The following is a 19,982-nucleotide window of genomic DNA, read 5'->3' as shown; positions in this document are numbered from 1 at the left end:
CTTTTTATAACTTTTTTTGCTGTCAACTCTTTCCAACTCAAAGAATTTCTAAGAATTTCCCTATCTCAGGTCATCTCTGGTTATAAATTTGGTTCAGATTTAAAACAGCAATAATAGCTATCATTTATGGAGCACCCATTATATGTAAGGTACTGTAGTAGAGGCTTTACAGCCCTATAAGTGTAGGATTTCTAATACACACTTTGTAGGTAAGGAAATTGCTCAGTGAGGTTAAGTGGTTTGCCCAAGGTTATGTACTGAATAACTTTAAAAGTTAAGTAGGAGAGTTGAGACTGGAACTCAGGTCTAGCTGTACTCCCAACAGCTGTATGTTTTCCACTACACAAATGTGGCAATTCCTAACACCTGTTCAAGGTCAACCCTGCTTCCTTCCAAGGTCACCTTCTCTCCTGGGAAATTTATTCCTACTTTGACGTCTGAATTCTTTTTCCCTCATGAATCTGGAATCAGGTAGGACATTTAATTTCCCAACAGGGTTCCATCTGGTGTTAATCAATTACCTGTCCCACCTATCAGAAACTCCTCTGTGATCTGCACTGATCTCTGACTTCCAAAACCCATGCAATTTGTTACTCTCTGAAGCTTATAGTAGGTTCATAGGAGAAAGAGAATGCCCTCTTCTGCATTTGCTTCTTTCACAGTTCATAAATTTTACACTGGTCTCTTGTAGTGCTTTCTTGAAAACAGTTGTTTCATTCAGTATCTTTCTTACCCTTGATTACTTTGTTAACTTGTCCCTTCCATCTGCCTGCCCTCTTTCCCCAGGCATATTTATTGCTAGAGAGTACTAGGCCCTTTGGGTCCACAACCATTTATCATACAGCACTTGACTTTGACCCTCCCTGGCCTTTCTCTCAGTTGCTTGATCCCATTCAATTTCCCCATGTCCTTTTGGTCGTTGTAGAACCTGGCCCTCTTTGCTGATGAATGCCATTCAGCCCCAGCATTCTCCCTTGGGCTACTCTGTGATGCAGCAACCCTGCATTCTTGTCATCCAGACAGCTTAGCCACATGCCTCAGCTGTGATGAGGCAGAAGGTCCAGCCAAGTGCTTCAATGCAATTCTGGTCGGCCTTCCGGGAGAAAGTACCTACATTTTTACATATATTATTATAGTTACTAGATCCTTTGTAAAAACAAGAAGGTTATTGGGGAAAAAAATAACAGTGGTAATCTGCCAAACCAAATAAGTCATGTAACTTAAAAAGGGTGATTGACAATTACAGTACTTCAGTACAAAACCATGCCACTCTTTATCTGACTTGAACCACTTTTGGTAAATATTGTTTTCTTGTAGATAATGCATTGTAGTCTGGCTTGATGATCCCTATATGTAGAACCACAAACCTTATCTCAGATCTTCTTAATGAAGCAAACAACATGTTTAACTACTTTCATGCTTTCTTTTTCACCTTCTCAAATATGAAGTGACAGGAAATCTCACACCACTCCCTGCTACAACCTGTGCATTTTTTGTCAGTTTATATCTCTAGCATTGTAAAGTTGTGAGGAAAGCGTTCCAACACAGTCTTTGGCACTATTTTCTGACCTGTACCCCTAAGGTAGAGCTGGAACAGGGCACATCACCCTGACATATGTCCCTGTTCTCTCCTTATCTGGCATAGAAGAGGCAAGAGGGTGTCTAACCAAGATGAGGTAATAACAGTGTTTATTCTCATTATTTTACATGGTTTAGTCAAGTTTCTAGATCTAAGGGCTCCTCAAATATTTATCACCTCAAAATATGATCACTTGTACTCACTTTGTGCCAGACACTTCACAAGGTCCTGGGATAAAAAAAAACAAATAAAAAAAAAACCTTTAACAGAATATCCAAATAATATCTTTCAGCTATCAAACATCAGAATTATTTTTTCTATAAGATGCAAATATTGTCAGTGTCAAGTGTTTAGCATAGTTCTAGGAAAGCAGTATTATGTGTAGGATAGAAGCAGATTGCAATTTGAAAAAACACTCGTTTGAAATTTGCTCAGGAAATGCATCAATCCTGAAGCTCTGCAATTCTGTTTTTTCCCAGCTTTACTGAGATATGGGTGACATACAACATTGTGTAAGTTTAAGTTGTACAACATGATGATTTGATACACATATATATTGCAAAATGATTGCCACAGTAATGTTCATTAACACCTCCCATCAGCTTACATAATTACCGTGTGTGTGTGTGTGTGTGTTGAAACATTTAATAGCTACTCTCTTAGCAACTTTCAAGTATGTAATACAGTATTGTTATTTTTAGTCACCATGTTGTACGTTACATGCCCAGAACTTATTCATCTTATAAATGGAAGTTTTTACCCTTTGACCAACATCTCCCCATTTCCCCAACACTCCACCCCAGCCTCTGGCAACCACCATTCTACTGTCTGTTTCTGTGAGTTCAGCTCATTTAGTTTCTACATGTAAGTGAGAACATACAGGATTTATCCTTTACTGTCTGACTTATTTCACTTAGCATAATGCCTTATATGGCCACCCATATTGTCACAAATTGCAGGATTTCCTTATTTTTTATGGCTGAATAATATTTCATTGTGTGTGTATATATGTGTGTGTGTGTATATATGTGTGTGTGTGTGTGTGTGTGTATTTACCACTTCTCTTTATCCATTCATCTGTTGATGGACACTTTGTCTCCATGTCTTGGCTATTCTGGATAATGCTGCAGTGAACATGGGAATGCAAGTATCTCTTCAAGATAGTGATTCACTTCCTTCAGATATATACCCAGAAGTGGAATTGATAGATCATATGGTGGTTCTGTTTTTAATCTTTTGAAGAACTGCATAGTTTTTCATAGTGGCTTTACAAATATACTTTCCCACCAACAGTGTACAAAGGTTCACTTTTCTCTCCACATCCTTGCCAATATTATCTCTTGGTTTTGGGGGCTTTTTGGTTTTGTGTTTTTGTTTTTTTTTTTGATAATAGCCATTGTAACAGGTGTGAGGTGGTATCTCGTTGTGGTTTTAATTTGCATATCCCTGATGATTAGTGATGTTGAACATCTTTTCCTATGCCTATTGGCCATTTGTATATGTTCTTTGGAAAACTGTCTATTCAGGTCCTTTGCCCATTTTTTAATTGGATTATTTGTGTTTTTACCATTGAATTGTAGGAGTTCCTTATTTTTTTGAACATTAACCCCTTATCCAGTATATGTTTTGCAAATGTTTTCTCCTGTTCTGCAGGTCACCTTTTCATTTTTTTGATTGTTTCTTTTGCTGTGCAGAAGTTTTTAAGTTTGAAGTAGTCCCACTTGTTTATTTTGCTTCAGTTGCTTGTGCTTTTGGTGTCATATCCAAAACAATATTGCCAAGACCAATGTCAAGTTTTTTCCTCTATGATTTCTTCTAGGAGTTTCATGGTTTCAGGTCTTACATTTAAATCTTTCATACATTTTGAGTTCTTTTTTTGGGAATGGTGTAAGGTAGGAGTCCAGTTTCATTCTTCTGCATGTTGTTATCTGATTTTCCCAGCACCGTTTATTGAAGAGAGTATCCTTTCCCTAGTGAGTATTCTTGGCTGCTTTGTCAAATATTCATAGACCGGATATGCATGGGTTTATTTCTGGGCTCTCAGTTCTGTTCCATTGGTCTACTTGTCTCTTTTTATGCCAGTACCATACTATTTGGATTGCTGTAGCTTTGTAATATAGATTGAAATCAGGAAATGTGATACCTCCAGCTTTGTTGTTCTTTCACAGGATTCCTTTGGCTATTCATGTTTTTTTGCTGAAGCACAATTCTTTTCATCATGTTCAATTAGAAATTTATATCTGTCCCTCCGAACAGGGAAATCAAACTTTGCAACCAAGAGGCAAATAGATGATTCCAAGTCACTGATACCAGCCTTTTGGAATCAAAAATTAGTAAACATAAGGCATCTATTCAAGGAGAAGTTATAAAAGTGTACTTTAGCCAAGCACTTTCCTAGCTGCTAGGATGTACTACAGGCACCTCAGTCTCCACAAGTTCAAAACTGAACACCTTATCTTTCCACCCAAAGGAGATACTTTTCCTGTGTCTTCTGTCCTTATCTGTAGCACCACTATCCCATTCAGTTACTTAAGCCAGCATTCTGAGCATTGTCAAAAACTCTTCACAATCCTTTACCAAACCAATATCCAATTAAGTCTTTAGTACCTATTGATTCTACCTTGTAAATATCTCAGATTTCTTACCTTTGCTCCATTGCTACTTCTTTAAGAGTGCAGTCTCTCTTGCAATAGCAGATAGCTTGCCTCTGCCTCTCTCCCCATTCTCCTTTTTAAAATAACTTGTTTCCTAATTGTAAAATTAATATGTGCTCAGTGAGAAAATCGATTTGAAAAACACAGTAAAGCACAATGGATTTTGTTGAATACACAAAAATTATCTTTAATCACACCACCCAAAGATAATCATTGGGTTTTTTTTGGTTTTGGTACATATATATGTGGTTATTTTATGAAAAAGATTGTAATACTTATACACATTGGTCATACTTTTTTATAAGTGCTTTTTTCCAAATCAACAGAAACTTGCAAATGAATTTTTACTGGCTTTCCAAGTATTTAATTATGTAGCCATGACTTGCTTCAGGTAACCTATTATTACTTACATAGGTTTATTCTAGTATTTTACTCTTACAGATAATACTGTAAAGAACATCTTTCCCTACAATTGATTATCGTCTTCTGTTAAACATTGAGAAGTATAATTGGGGGGTCAAAGAATATGCATTAAGGATTTTGATCCATATTGCCAAATTGTCCTACATAAAGATTACATATGAGTACGTCTTTGTACCCTCAGCCTAGACACTGTCGGATATCATCATTCTTTTGAGTCTTAGCCAAACTGAGAGGCGAAAATATTTCATTTTTTATATTAGTAGTTATATTGAACATTTTTTAATGTTCACTGGCCATTTTAATTATTTTGTGAGTTGCCTGTTCATGTACTTTGCCCATTTTTCTATTGGAAGTATTGACTTTTTTAATTGTAAAAGCTATTCATGTATTAAAATCATTAGGCACATGCATAGAGGGGCAACCATATGAAAGATAGCAAGAGGGCAGCCATCTGGAAGACAAAAAGAGAGGCCTCAGAAGAATCCAACCCTGCTGGCCCCTTGATCTTGGATTTTTTTGGCTTCCAGAACTTTGCTGAGATATGGATGGAATGTGCTAAAGAACAGCCAACCATCTTGTACTATGAAATGGACTCCAGTGCTGTAGATGATGCTCCTGTTTGCCAGGATCATTGTTGATTCCCTGTGATAATCCTCTGTTTACAAGGTCTTAGTTCATTACTTTTGATCAGATTGTGTCATCAAACAGATGGCCTCACAAGAAAGCCAGATAGTACCTATCCATAGACAAGAAACCATTGTGAAAACTCAGAATGCAGGAGGTAGATGAGACTGAAGCATCTCCCCCCGGACCTCAGAGATCAAGAAGTACCACATTAGAAGGGTAAGAGGAGCAGCTACACTCTGACCACAACAGCCCTCCACAGGCCAGCACAACACTGCATGAGCCCCCATCCTCCTGCAAGCCTATGGTTTCTCCAGTGGGAAGAGGGAGCCCAAATGGACATCCAGCTCTCCCAGCATTGTGGGACACTTCCACTTGGGTCTCAGCTCACTGGGATTGCTGGGGGAATCTGCAGAGCTTGACCACTGGTGATCAAGTAGAAAGGTGTGGAGGGGCTGACAGCAGTCAGCACTCAGATCTTGGTGGACTGTGTTGCTGCTTGAAGTGGTGCCCAAGCAGAGATCCCAAGCAGCAGCTCTGCCCATCTGTGGAGCTGAGCCTGTAGCCCCATCTGGCCACGGAGCTCAGTTGGCAGTTCTGCTGATTAGGGTCCCCAGTCCCCAGACTGTACTGGCTGTAGAGCTTGTTTTATCACACAACCTGGGCAGGAAAGCAAATTATCATCCTTGCCCTCTAGCTCAGCATCGCCTTCATTCTGACCATCCAGGAAGGCCAGCTGGGAAACCCAGGCAGCTACAAAGTCCAAACTACAGCCCTTCTTAGGCAGGGAACCAAGCCAGCAGAACCACCCAGCTGTTGAGCTTAGCCTCTGACCCCAGATAACCAGGAAGACTGAACAGTAACCCTGGGCAGTCTTAGAGCCCAGCTATTGTCCCACTCAACTACAAAGCATAGCCTGTATCCCCACCCCACAATGGAGCCCAAACAAAGACTCTCCCAACCACAGAGACAGTTTCTTTACCCACCCAACTATGGGATATAAATGGAGGCCCCTCCCAACCAGAGAGGCCAGCCAGCGACCTTGCTCAACATCAGAGCACAGTGAGCAGCCAACCTGATCAAGAAACCCAGCCTGTGGCACAGCCTTTCAGAATATTGAAGGAAAAAACTGTCAACCAAGAACGCTGTACCCAACAATGCTGTCCTTCAGGAAAGAAGGAAAAATAAAGACTTTGCCAAACAAACGAAAGCTGAAGAAGTTCATCACCACTGACCTGCCTTACAAGAAATACTAAAGGCATTCTTCAAGTTTAAAGAAAAGGATGATAGGGACTTCCCTGGTAGTCCAGTGGTTAAGACTCTGCGCTCCCAATGCAGGGGGCCCGGATCCAATCCCTGGTCAGGGAACTAGATCCTGCATGCCGCAACTAAAGATCCTACATGGTGCAACTAAAGATCCCACATGCTGCAACGAAGATCCCAAACATGGCAATGAAGATCCCGCGTGCCCCAACTCAGACCCAGCGCAGCCAAATAAATAAATAAATATATATATATATATATATATATATATATATATATATATATATATATTTTAAGAAAAGGATGATAAGTAATAACATAAAAACATATGGATGGGCTTCCCTGGTGGCACAGTGGTTAAGAATCCACCTGCCAGTGCAGGGGACATGGGTTCGAGCCCTGGTCCAGGAAGATCCCACATGCCGTGGAGCAACTAAACCCGTGCACCACAACTACTGAGCCTGCACTCTAGAGCCCACAAGCCACAGCTACTGAACCCACATGTTACAACTACTGAAGCCCGCGTGCCTAGGGCCCATGCTCCACAACAAGAGAAGCCACTGTGATGAGAAGCCTGCGCACCGCAACAAAGAGTAGCCCCCACTCGCCGCAACTAGAGAAAGCCCACATGCAGCAACGAAGACCCAGTGCAGCCAAAAATAAAATAAATAAATTTTTTAAAAGACGAAAAAAAAACGTATGGATGTGTAATACTCACTGGTAATGGTAAACATACAGTCAAAATTCGATCCTCTGCTTTGTAATGGTGGTGCATAATTCACTTACAAGTCTAGTTTGAAAGTTAAAAATCAAACATAATAGATATAAACATAACCACAGTAATTTGTTATTGAATGAACACTATAAAAATACGTAAATTATAACATGAATAACCTAAAATATGAGGAGGGAGAAATAAAAGTACAGTTGACTCTTGAACAACACAGGTTTAAAATGTGCAGGTCCACTTACATGCAGGTTTTTTTCAATAAATACTACAGTGCTACACAATCTGTGGTTGGTTGAATCTGTAGATGCAGAGCCGAAGGTATGGAGGGCCAATGATGGGACTTGAGCATCTGCGGATTTTGGTATCTATAGTGGGTCCTGGAACCAATTCCCCACAAATACTGAGGGACAACTGTATAAAGTTTCTGTATGCTATCAAACTTTTTATCAACTTAAAATAGGATGTAATATATATGTTTTATTTAAGCCTCTACAAACCTGTAGTAGATACATATAGTGTAAAGAAGTCAAAGCATACTGCCGCAAGAAGTCATCAAATCACAAAAGAAGACAGCAAGAGAGGAAGCAAGGATCAAAGGATCTAAAAAACAGAAAATAATTAATGAAATGACAATAGTAGGTCCTTACCAATTAGTAATTATCAATACATTAAGTGTAAATGGATTAAATTCTCCAATCAAAAGACATAGAGTGGCTGAAGGGATAAAAAAACAATATCCAACAATATTATGCCTATAAGAGACTCATTTTAGCTTTAAAGACACACATAGACTGAGAGCGAAGGGGTGGAAATAGATATTTCAAGGAAATGGTAAGCAAAAGAAAGCAGGGGTAGCTATATTTATATCAGACAAAATAGATTTTAAGCTAAAAATGGTTAAAAGAAACAAAGAAGGTCATTATATGATAGAGAGGTCAATCCACCAAGGATATGACAGTGGTGTGGTAAATATTTATGCACCCAACATTGGAGCACCTAAATATATAAAACTGATACTAAAAGAACTAAAAGGAGAACAAAACAACAATACCATAATATGTCGGGACTTGAATACCCCATTCCCAACAATAGATAGATCTTCTAGACAGAGAATCAGTAAGGAAACAGCAGATTTAAACAACACTATAGGCCAAAAGGACCTAACAGACATATATAGAACACTCCATCCAACAGCAGCAGAATACATATTGTTCTCAAATACGCATGGAACAATTTCTAGGATGAATCCTATGTTACGGCACAAAACAAATCTCAACAATTCAAGAACACAGAAATTATATCAAGTATCTTTTCCAATCACAGTGGTGTGAAACTGGAAAACAGTAATATTTTACAGAATATACATATGTCAGATTATCACATTGTACACCTTAAACTTATATGATGTATATATCAACTATATCTCAATAAACATGGGGGGAAAATACATTAGTCCTTCATCTTACAGGTTTCAAATGCTTTTCCTGTTTGTCATTATTGCCTTTTAAAATATTTAAGTTTTCTATTATTTTATGATGAAGTATATCAACATACACCTAACAAAATTATCAATACCTATGTACCAACTTGACATTTTTCGGTAACCAATAACATTTTTCCAGTAATCTTAGATCTTTTTTCTTATTGGTAAGAAACCAAATGTTGTAGATACAGCTAACTCCCCATCTCCATCCCTTTCCCCTTACTCTTGCTCAAGATGTAAATCACTGTTAGAGTGTGTGTATATAGTTCCTATGCATTTTTATAAAATTTTTATATACATGTGTATAATATATATGTATATATGTAAATATATACAAATATATATAAATATATTTGTGTATATAAAATTTATATGTATATATTTATATATAATAAATATCCATAAACAATATATTCTGCTTTCTATCTTTTGTGTTGTTTTGTGTTATTTAAAATTTACATAAATGCTATCATACTATTTTGTCAGTTTCTATGTTCACATAACATGGGGTTGAGATCTATTTATGTTGATGCATATAAATCTGATAAATTTATTTTAACTGCTCTACAGATTCTATTAAATGAATAAATTCCCAGTTCGTCCATTTTCTATTTAAGGGCAATAGTTTCTATTTTTTCACTATTTCAAGCAATGATACAATGAATATCCTTGTAGAAACCTTCTTTTGCACCTATATGGGAGTTTCTCAAGTTTATATGCCTACAGTAGGAATTTATGAATATTATGATAAATGCATGTCCAACTTTACCAAGTAACACCAAATTGTTCTCCAAAGTGATTTTACAGATTTCACTTTCCATCACTAAAGGATAGGAATTCCATTTCCTCATATCCTTATCATGTTTTATATTAACTCACTGATTTTTGTCAGTCTGATATTTGTGAAATGGTATTTTGTGTTGTCTTCATTTTCATTGTATTTATGATTAGTAAGTTTGCATGCATCTATTTTTAAAATACTGCTATTATTACTACTAGTAACAATAAAACTAATAATAAAATGTATCAACTTCTTTTCATGTATTAGTTTATCAGTCACTTATTACAAGAACCTTATACTAACATTCTATTATATTAAAAAGGAAACAGACTAAGAAGGGCAAGGTAATTTGCCCAAGGTCATCCAGTAACTTGCAGGGCTAGGGTTCAATATGTCAATATGTCATTTTCCTTCATTATAAGATAATAGGGTTAGTGGTCATCATTTCATACTTCCCAATTTTAAAACTGTAGGATAGTGGTCCCCAACCTTTTTGGCACCAGGGACCAGTTTTATGGAAGACAATTTTTCCACGGACTTGGGAGGGGGCAGTTTTGGGATGATTCAAGTGCATTACATTTATTGTGCACTTTATTTCTATTATTATTACATTGTAATATATAATGAAATAATTATAGAACTCACCATAATGCAGAATCAGTGGGAGCCCTGAGCTTGTTTTCACTTGCCACTCACTGATAGGGTTTTGATATGTGTCTGCAGGCAATTAATTTATTATAGTCTCTGTGCAGTCAAACCTCTCTGCTAATGATAATCTGTATTTGCAGCCACTCCCCAGCACTAGCATCTAGTACTTCTTCAGCTCCAGATCATCAAGCATTAGATTCTCGTAAGGAGTGCGCAACCTAGAACCCTCGCATGTGCAGTTCACAGTAGGGTTCGCGCTCCTATGAGAATCTAATGTTGCCGCTGATCTGACAGGAGGTGGAGCTCAGGCGGTAATGCGAGTGATGGGGAGCAGCTGTAAATAAAGATAAAGCGAGAGGGAAGAGATATGGGAACATATGTATATGTATAACTGATTCACTTTGTTATAAAGCAGAAACTAACACACGATTGTAAAGCAATTATACTCCAATAAAGATGTAAAAAAAAAAAAAAAAAAGATAAAGCTTCGCTGGCTCACTGGCCGCTCACCTCCTGCTGTGCGGCCTGGTTCCTAACAGGCCGCGGATGCTCAGTAACCAGATAAATGCATTTCCTAATGTAAAAGGAGAAAAGGAACATTAATTTATACCTTTTAAATAGTAAACTTAGAAGAAGCTCCAAACATGAATTATTCATCAGCTTCTCCTTCTTTTTACAAAAAACTGTATTAGTAAATGAATAGTGATAGGGATTTTAGCGCGCTTACAAGCAGAAGCATCAGTTCCTTTGCACATATTGCTGAAAGTTTGTATGTGTTGATTTTCAGAACTGCTATATTCAGAGTCCTGCGCTTTTCATACATGTAAATGCAGTAGCACTGAATTGGTATAAAATCTCTAAGCTAAGGCTGATTTATCTACAAGGTCATTTATAGTCTTCAGATATTTTCAATTTCTGCTTTGTGGACTAATAAAGGAACTGCTCTTGTTGGTCCAGGTTAATAAACATCTCTGAAAAACTGTTTAATAGACTGAAAAGATGAAAGTGACTTCATAAATGTTACTGTCAACTCTCAGGACTGCTACTTTTCATAACAGAGGGCAATTAGATTCTCACTGTTTGTTATACTCCTAATGGCGATAGGGTTTAAAAAAAAGTAGAGAATCTAAAGTGGCATTAGCAGTTTAGGTTGTAACAGGAGTGTCTGGGTAGCATTATCTTATTTTCTGAATCCCTGAATTCTGGTGAATTTAGCTTCCTAGTACTTTAGGAAGTACTGCTTTTCAAGAGGATAGAGATCATTATAAATCATTTCAATTATTGTCAGACTCTCTAGACCGGTGAGAATGATCAGATGATCACTTTCCTGAAAAAATAGCAGCAGAATAACCAAAAGAGAAAAGAGAACAGTTTACAGAAATAGCTGATTATTCAGGACTAAATCTAAGGAAATTGTTATTTAAGATGCTGTACCCAAACCTGTGTGTGTTGTGTTTGCTTGTTTGAAGGGTCTAAGCCTGTGTTTGTTAAGATTTATCTTAGAAGGTGAAGATGTTGCCAGACTATGCAGATTCATAACACACATTTCTCCCCACATCTAGCTACGTGGTGAACATTGGTCTGATTGACAAGCTTTGTGGCTGCTTCCTCTCGGTGCAAGGCCCAGTGGATGAGAATCCCAAAACAGCCACATTTCTGCAGCATGCCGCAGGGCTCTTACACGGAATGTGCACACTGTGCTTTGCTGTCACCAGAAGGTAAGGCCTCTACTTGATGTCAGTCTGGAGTCAACTTTTGAAACATCTCTTGGATTTTGCTTATTTTGGAGTCATTTCATAGGGATGTACATGGTCATCTTGGGCTCTTTTCCTCTTTGTGCTACTTCTGTCCTTATTGGCTTCCCATATTGAGACTTGTCTAATATGTCTCATTTTCCCTGGCTACATGCTCCTGTCAGAGCCTATTTTTCTTGTTGGTGTCATAAACTTAACTATAATTTCTACAAGAGACCTTAGAAGTCATCCAGTTCCTCTTCCACTGAGATACAGAGTAATCAAGTGATTCTCCTTAAGTCAGCAAGTCAGTGACAAAGCCTAGACCAAATTGAGTCAGGCCTTCAGCGCAACACGGCACAGCTTCACAGTGCCCTGACCATCACATGCTTTCAGTTATAGCCTCCTAGGTTCTTTATTTTCCCCTTTGTCCTTCCAAGTTATCTCCATGAATAAGAGAAAGGAGCCATCCAAAAACAGTAGCCCCCTGACATCACATATGACCCATGGGCATCATTTTAGCCAGTGTGCCAGGGACTATGACTGGCCTGCTTGGCTCTTTAAACCCCCTCGCCCCACCCTGTGGACTGTTCTCAAAAACAGTAATTCTCTAAGAGAGACAGAGTAAACCGCCTCGTGTTCTTTTCTCTCCCCTCCTACCAAGTAAAAATCATTTGCAATAGTGACTCAGTGTTTCTGATAGAAATATGACATATCCCTCAGGCATATTAAGGATGTTCAGTAAAACAATTTTCTTACAATTAAATTCTAAACAGCACTGCATACAAATTTTATATATATATATATATATATATATATATATATATATATATATATATATATATATATATATATATATATATATCAGGGATTTGTCAAGAATAAAACTAATGATTTGAAACTAATAAAGTCTAGCTACTTAAAGAAATCTTATCCAGCCATATTCAATGTACACACAATGCTAATGTCTGTATTCAGAATATTTTAAAAGAGAATTTGTTTTCTGAAATGAACTTCCTCAACATTTGTTAGTCTGTTATGCATAGGACCCCCGACACCCACCTATTCTTCCTTATTCTTGCCTAGTCCCTCTACCCCGAGTCACATTCCTAGGAAGATTAAGACTGAGTGTCAAGGAAGCCAAGCATGGCCTGTAGTCAGTTTTCCACTTAGTCTGTTCCCTCTAGAAATGTAGCCAGAGCCTACCTTCCAGGGATTTGACGAGAACTCAGGAAGTGGTTATTTGTAGGTCTGTGACCTAAGTAAGTTCGGGTGGTCCCACACTGCCCAGAGGCTGGCAGCAGTAACAGGGCTCCATCCAGGGCATTGGCACCTGCCAGCTTAGAGGCTGCCATGCTGCCCAGCTAGCTCCTGTGCAGTAGCCAGGCCACTCCCTGGGAGGTATCCTCTCACCCAGGAGACCCTTCCAACACTCACTCTTTTGTGTACACACCATTATAAACCTGCCAGCGTCTCAAGTCTTTGTCACCTATACTCTTTCCTTGAATCCAGATGAATATCACACACATAAACATTTCCATATGTGGTTGTTGTATAGTTTGTGGGCTTTAGCTTTCACTTACACATGGATTCAGTTACTTGAAATCTGTGGAACTTGAAAGAAGTTTAAAGGTCATTAATAGCCACTCATTTTTATAGGGAAAGCAACTGAGCCAAACTAACTTGAATTAGGACCCAAGATTCCTCCCTTGGTGTTCCCTCCTACACACTTGACTTTATATTATTCAAAATATGGGAGCATACGTTTTGTTTCTTTGAAAATTTTCTCAATTACATATGTGGAAAACAGGATCCTCTTCTCTTTAATACACACAGTCATGTCCTTGTCTAGTAGACATTGACTGAACATCTGCCTTGGGCCAGAAACCAAGCGAAGTACTAAGGTTACTGCCCTCAGGGAGCCCAGAGTCTGGTGTGGAGTCAGACTTGCAAATTAATAGCTACAACATAATAGCTGCAACAGAAGAAAATGTGCACAGAGAAGGAAGTAAAACACTTCCAAAGGAGGTCAAGAAGGGCTTCAATGGCCTAAATCTTAAAGGATCCAGGAAGACGAGTGGAGTAAAGAATTCATTTGGGAGGAAGGGCATAGTATGGGCACTGCATGATATAGTAGATGTTATTGGTGCCTGTGGCCTATCAGGAGGTCACCTACAAGTGGCTTCCTATATTTCTCTGCCTGAGGATATTCACTGAACAAGTAGCTGTTTGCTAGAAGTGCCAGGGAGTTAACACCCCCAGGAGTGACTCTCCAACAATACATTGGTGGGTAATATCCCAGCTCCGCTAACCCTCAGTGAGACAATCCTGAGGTATGTTCTGTACAGTTTCTCAAAGGGGCCCAGTGGTAACCTGTTCATTAACACATACTTGATTGGCTTTTCTCCCTACCCTCTTTTCCTTCTCTACTTCCTCACAAATAAACTACCAACACCCATATCTTTGTTTCAGGGACTGCTTTGGGGGCAACCCAAACCAAGAGTTATGGATATATAAGACATTGTCTCATGTTCAGTTTGATGTAGTTTACAATAGGGTGACTGTGAAGAGTGGCAGGAGATGAGGTATTCAGTGCGCTCCATACATGTTCAAATTTCTGTGATAGGATGATCACTCCTGAAAACTATAGAAATGACTGGAATGGCATGAGCCTAGAGGCAGAAGGAATAGTAAAAAGGCTCTTGAAATGTTGAGGTCCTGTGGAGACAGTAGAAATAGAGAGGAGCAGATACATTGAGGACACAGAATAAATGTAAGGGAAATGGCATAGAGCTGATAGTATGGGATATAAGAGGAAGTGAGGAGTCTGCAATGACTCCCAAGTTTCTGACTTGAAATTTTTGAGTGGTAGATGGTATAGTCTCCAAATTAGGGGATATACGTGGTTTTCCATGATTCTAGACATGCCTAAGGATTATCCAGGCAGACCAAAGTGTGAGTGTTTATGTATGAAGTTTATATATAAAACCTTATTCTATACGTATATACACACACTCATAAAATGAAGCATAATTATTTCTATGTACATATACAACTGGATTTTAAATAAATCAATGATTAACCCTTAGTGGTTTTTAAGAATTCTTCATCTGTTTTTTACCCAATATAATTTCCTTCTCCAACCTCAGTTACTCTGCAAATTTCTATTGGTAGGCCTCGCTACAAAAGCAGGTTCGGGTGGTTTCCTGGCTTAATTTACCTAGGAAATTCTTAGCAGTATCAGTGTAAGCTGCTTCTCTGAGAGACAAGAAGAATGACCCCTGTCTGCTGTTCTTCCTCTCATCCTTCAATCTTCCAGCATTTCCTGAATGCTGCCAAGCTACAGGAATACGGGGAGTTTTTCCTACATCTTCTGATTTGTTTACCTCTAATATTTACAGCCCATTTTGTGCTACAATACTTCCCATTTCTTCGTGGAAATTAATTTTTAAACTATAAGCTACAACGACCTGTTGAAAGCATTTTGTTGCATGTGTTAAATAGTCTCAGCACAAGGTCAAAGCCGTGTGTGGAGAGAAAGGTAGCTTGGTTGTTGTTATACTGGAGGAATTCACATAATTCCTGTTGGGGCTGCCAAGGGAAGCCAGCCAGAGCCTGAGCGCCGAGGAAGGCTTGTCCTCAAAGCCCTTCTGTGACCAACAGGAGTGAAAGACAAAGGGGGGCCAGAGAGACCTTCAAAAACTGCCTCTTGTGAACTGGCAGACCCTGAGATAATTATGTACACTAATTGATAGCGCAGGGCTTTGAGTAAACACTTGGCAGTCTGCCGGTGGCCGGCCTTTGTGATGGTGATTATAGCAGGTCTGCCTTTGCACTGCCCTCCTATTGTGCCCTTAATCTTCTAATTTTTACCTAGGTTTTCTGAAAGACAATTTGGGTGTCAGTATTTACACTGTTAATCTCCGCTTCAGCATGGGGGAGAAAAGTACTAACTGATGATTTTTGTACCAGGCTTGGTTTTGAACAGTAAGCTTGCATTTCTTTAAGTAAAACTTGAAATTGTGATCTTCTGGTGAAAGGATTGATTTTTATATTAGGATTACTCTACAATTTTAATATGCGAATTGTTCACAAGCTATAATTCTTAATCACTTCAACAAAATTCAACAATCTGTAATAGGACTTTCGGAAATGACTGTTTGGCCTTAACTGTTAGCAGTTTTCCATTCTTGGGCCTGCAAGAAATAAGGAAAAAAGGATAGTTTTCAAATCTCAGGGCAGTGACTCAACTGCCGTAATTGGCTGAGGCTCACTGAGTCCCCCTTAAGGTGCTGGCTCCTTAGCCAAACTAATAGGATCCGAGCAGTAATAAATGATTATAAATTGTAACCAACACAAAACCTTTCACTTAATCAGCAATCATTTCTAGATGCATAACTATGCAAAGTACTATAGCAAGAGGGCCAAGAAGTAGTGGATCCAAAGTGAAAGAGTTTACAGTCCTTATGACTGCACAGAAGAAAAAGAGGAGCTTGTAAAACTTAGTTAATTCTGATTGGTTGGAAAACACTATTCTGAAAGCTAGAATATTTTTAGAGAAAAAGAAATTTGTTATTATGTGTATTTGTGGGTTTTATTTTCGCATCTGTAAACTACACTAACAAAATGAGTTCTAGCCAAGGTCTCTGGAAACCTGTGTCATAAAAAGATAAGAATAATTTGTAATTTAGCCCATTAATTATGTGGATATAAATGAGTGCTTCTCAAGTGTTTAAGGGTGCTTGAAAACCATTTGTTCAAGCAAAGGTAAACTTTAACTCTGCCTGCCTGAATTATTCATTCATTCATTAGACAAATATTTATACAGTGCTTGCTCTGTGCCAGGCCCTGTGCTAGGCTTGGGAGAAAACAAAAATGACTAAGATGTTGATCGAGTCCTCAAGGACCTTGTAAGCTAGTAAAGAAGAGGTATATACAAATATCCATGGTATAAGGCAGAGAGTGATACAGAGGATAGAACATAAAACACCAAAAACACTTAGCATGCTGCCTGGCACATAGTAAATGCTTAATAAATATTGGATTAACACATCATCGTTGATGGACTTCAGAGGAGGGAGAGATCACTCTTAGTTGTAGGAATTAGCTGTTTTCTAGAGCAACTAAAATTTAATCTAGGCCTTGAAAGATAAAAAGGGTTGGAACATTTAGAGTTGAGAAAAACATAGATAAAGAAAATAGCATACGCAAAGACATCAAAGCAGAAAAAAACATGAAGAATGAACAGAGTACTTAATTTGGCTGGATTTTGAGATGTATGTAGTGGTGATTTTAGTGCCTACCAGGCTGTTATGATGTCAAATGAGGTAATAAATATAAGACTACTGTGTGACGTATAAAACAATCTGCTGAATGTGGTGGTGGCAGTGGTGTCATTAAAAGCCTTTGGTCAGGGCAATGACATGCTAAAAACCATATTTGGGAGTTATCATGTGAAAGTGTATGAGAGAGGCTGTAGAAAGTGGGAAAGACCATTAACAGCATCTGGGCAAGAGGCAAAAGGAATGGAAAAGAAGAATCTTTTTAAATCCTCTCATAGTCTCTCTTTTTATGTATGGTATCACTGGTCTTTCGGGCATCAGGCTCCAGATGTCATCTCTTTCTCATCCGTCTTCCTTGTACCCCAGATCTAATGTGCTGTCACGTTCCATTGACTGGAAGGAACCTTAAAGTCACTTTAATCCAGTCTTCTGTTCAGATTTGTAGCTCTTCAATAACTTCTTTCAGTTTACATTTGAGTATCTTCATTGACAAGGAACTTATTATTTACCAGGGGAGCCTGTTCTGTCATTGATCAGTTTTAATGCTTTAAAAGCCTCTCCTTATACCAAGCTGTAATCCGTCTCCCTAATACTACCTACTAGTACTAGTTCTATTTGCTCCTTGGCAACATATAGATTATTCTAACCCCACTCTTCTCCCTACACTTCTCCCGTCTCACCGTACCACATATTCTCCTTTGCTTTCATTCTTGTTCCAGTTACTATGGTTGTGTAACAAATTACCCCAAAACTTAGTGACATAAAATGACAATCTATTAATCTCACAGATTCTGTATGTCAGGAATTCTCTCAAGATACAGGAGAATGGCTCATCTTTGTTCCACAGTGTCTAGGCCTCAGTTGGAAGACTTGAAGGCTGGAGGTTGGAATCATCTGTGTGCTTGTTCACACATGACTGTAGTTCACGCTACCTGTTTGTTAGGGACCTTTCCATGTGGTCCCTCTGCACAGGCGAATTTGGGCTGCACAGCATGGTGGAGGTTCAAAGGAGGAGCATCCTGACAAGTGAGAGAGCTAGGTGGAAACCATGTCCCCTTTTATGACCTAGCCTCAGGAGTCATGCAGCATCCCCTCCACTGAATTCTGTTCAGCAAGGCAGCCACAGAGTCCCATTCACCTTCAAAGGGAGGAGAAGTAGACTCCCATCTCTTCATGGGCAATATAAAGGTTCTGGAAGAGCGTATTGTACCAGAAATATTGCTATGTTTATATTTGAAAAATAGAGTCTTCCACATTCCAACCTACCCTAGAGATAAATGTGTTCCCAGTATCTTGTTCTCATCTGTATTCTTTCCTCTCTGCAGTCTCATACTTGGTATTATCATTTCTCTTGGCATCTTTTTTTTTTTTTTTTCTTTTTGCGGTATGCGGGCCTCTCACTGTTGTGGCCTCTCCCGTTGCGGAGCACAGGCTCCGGACGCGCAGGCCCAGCGGCCATGGCTCACGGGCCCAGCCGCTCCGCGGCACGTGGGATCCTCCCAGACCGGGGCACGAACCCGCATCCCCTGCATCGGCAGGCGGACTCCCAACCACTGCGCCACCAGGGAGGCCCTCTCTTGGCATCTTTAGCCACTGTCCTCGGACAAAAGGCTTGCTGGTGTTGGGAGATGGGGAATGAAGTAAACATAATAAGACTAAGCAAGTGTAACTAAAGGAAGTAACATCTGTTGAACACTGTTTATGTGCCCCAGGCTAAGGGCTCCTCATGAGTTATCTCCCAGCAATCCTCACACTGTCCAAGGGAGCATAACAGCCTCTAGACTGATAAGGAAGAGTGATTGTCCGAATCCGTCAGGTCTGGAAAGTGAGAAGAATACAGGAACAGGAACCTCTGGGCTGTCTCTATATTCACAATTGGGCAAATGCTAGTACAGAGATTTCTGAAAGATCTATCCCAGCTGGTAATAAAGTGGTAGTTGACTTGTAGGGACAGAAAGATGATCACTTCATTGCTGCAATTCAAACTGTGTGTCTACTGCGTGCTAGGTGAACACTATGCCAGAGAAAGCTGCCTGGGCCTTAGCCCACAGGGCCAGCATTTAGGGGCAGGCTTCACTGACTTACTACTCCCAGAGGGGAGAGGGTGTGATGAAGGTAGTCTGCCAATATGCATGCAGGCTCACCAGACTTAGGATAGCAGAATATGTCTGGTGTACACTTGCAGTTGAACTCCCACTGGCTCTAGGACTTTGGGGGCCAGGATCTCAAGAGGAAAATCCTTTTGTACTGTTGTATTGAAGAGCCCAGGTTTGGGAGTCAGAAAAATGTGAATGCAGTTCCTGCTCTCCTAGCTCTGTGACCAGTGACAGATTCTTTAGCTTCTCAGTGCCTGTTTCCTCACATTATAAACATGAATTTGACAATTCTTCTTCACAGAGTTGGACAGGGTAAGGGCAAATGGGGGCTAACATGTCTGTCACCCTAACCTTCTGCCCAAGGTGCTTTTATATATATATATTTATTATACCCCACCCTGTTCCAAAAAGATTTGAGATGGCTTACAGAAGTATATATGTCTTCTTATTTTTAAAAAATAGATGAAAAAAATTAGAATAAAAGAAAATAGGTAAGGAAAAGTAAATGAAGCCAGAAGCAAGTAAAGTTAAGGCATAAACCATATTCATAAACAAGACCCTGACAGACATTTCCTCTTGGAATTCCTACTGACAGTTTCTACCAGGAACTTATATTTAATATGTCAGATTCTAAGCTCATTGGCTTTCATCCAAAGTTGGCTTTTCCTCCTGATTACCTTATTCTG

At 39.2% G+C, this 19,982-nt stretch overlaps 1 protein-coding gene across 10 annotated transcripts in view; it reads left to right on the top strand.

Annotated features, from left to right (window-relative positions):
* Positions 1-19,982, top strand: part of SCAPER (S-phase cyclin A associated protein in the ER) — a 498,644-nt gene that overhangs the window by 422,339 nt on the left and 56,323 nt on the right. For 9 of the 10 annotated variants that reach the window (XM_060096948.1, XM_060096953.1, XM_060096954.1 and 6 more), the window contains one exon: positions 11,748-11,903. In XM_060096948.1, coding sequence (XP_059952931.1) covers positions 11,748-11,903 — 156 coding nt within the window. Of the gene's footprint in view, positions 1-5,057; positions 5,093-11,747; positions 11,904-19,982 lie in introns of those variants that run through there. The other variant, XM_060096956.1, reaches the window with a different exon arrangement.

Source organism: Mesoplodon densirostris, chromosome 4 (genome assembly GCF_025265405.1).
Source record: "Mesoplodon densirostris isolate mMesDen1 chromosome 4, mMesDen1 primary haplotype, whole genome shotgun sequence".
Taxonomy (NCBI): domain Eukaryota; kingdom Metazoa; phylum Chordata; class Mammalia; order Artiodactyla; family Ziphiidae; genus Mesoplodon; species Mesoplodon densirostris.
The sequence above is the reverse complement of the archived record's forward strand: the minus strand, read 5'-3'. Positions and strand labels throughout refer to the sequence as shown.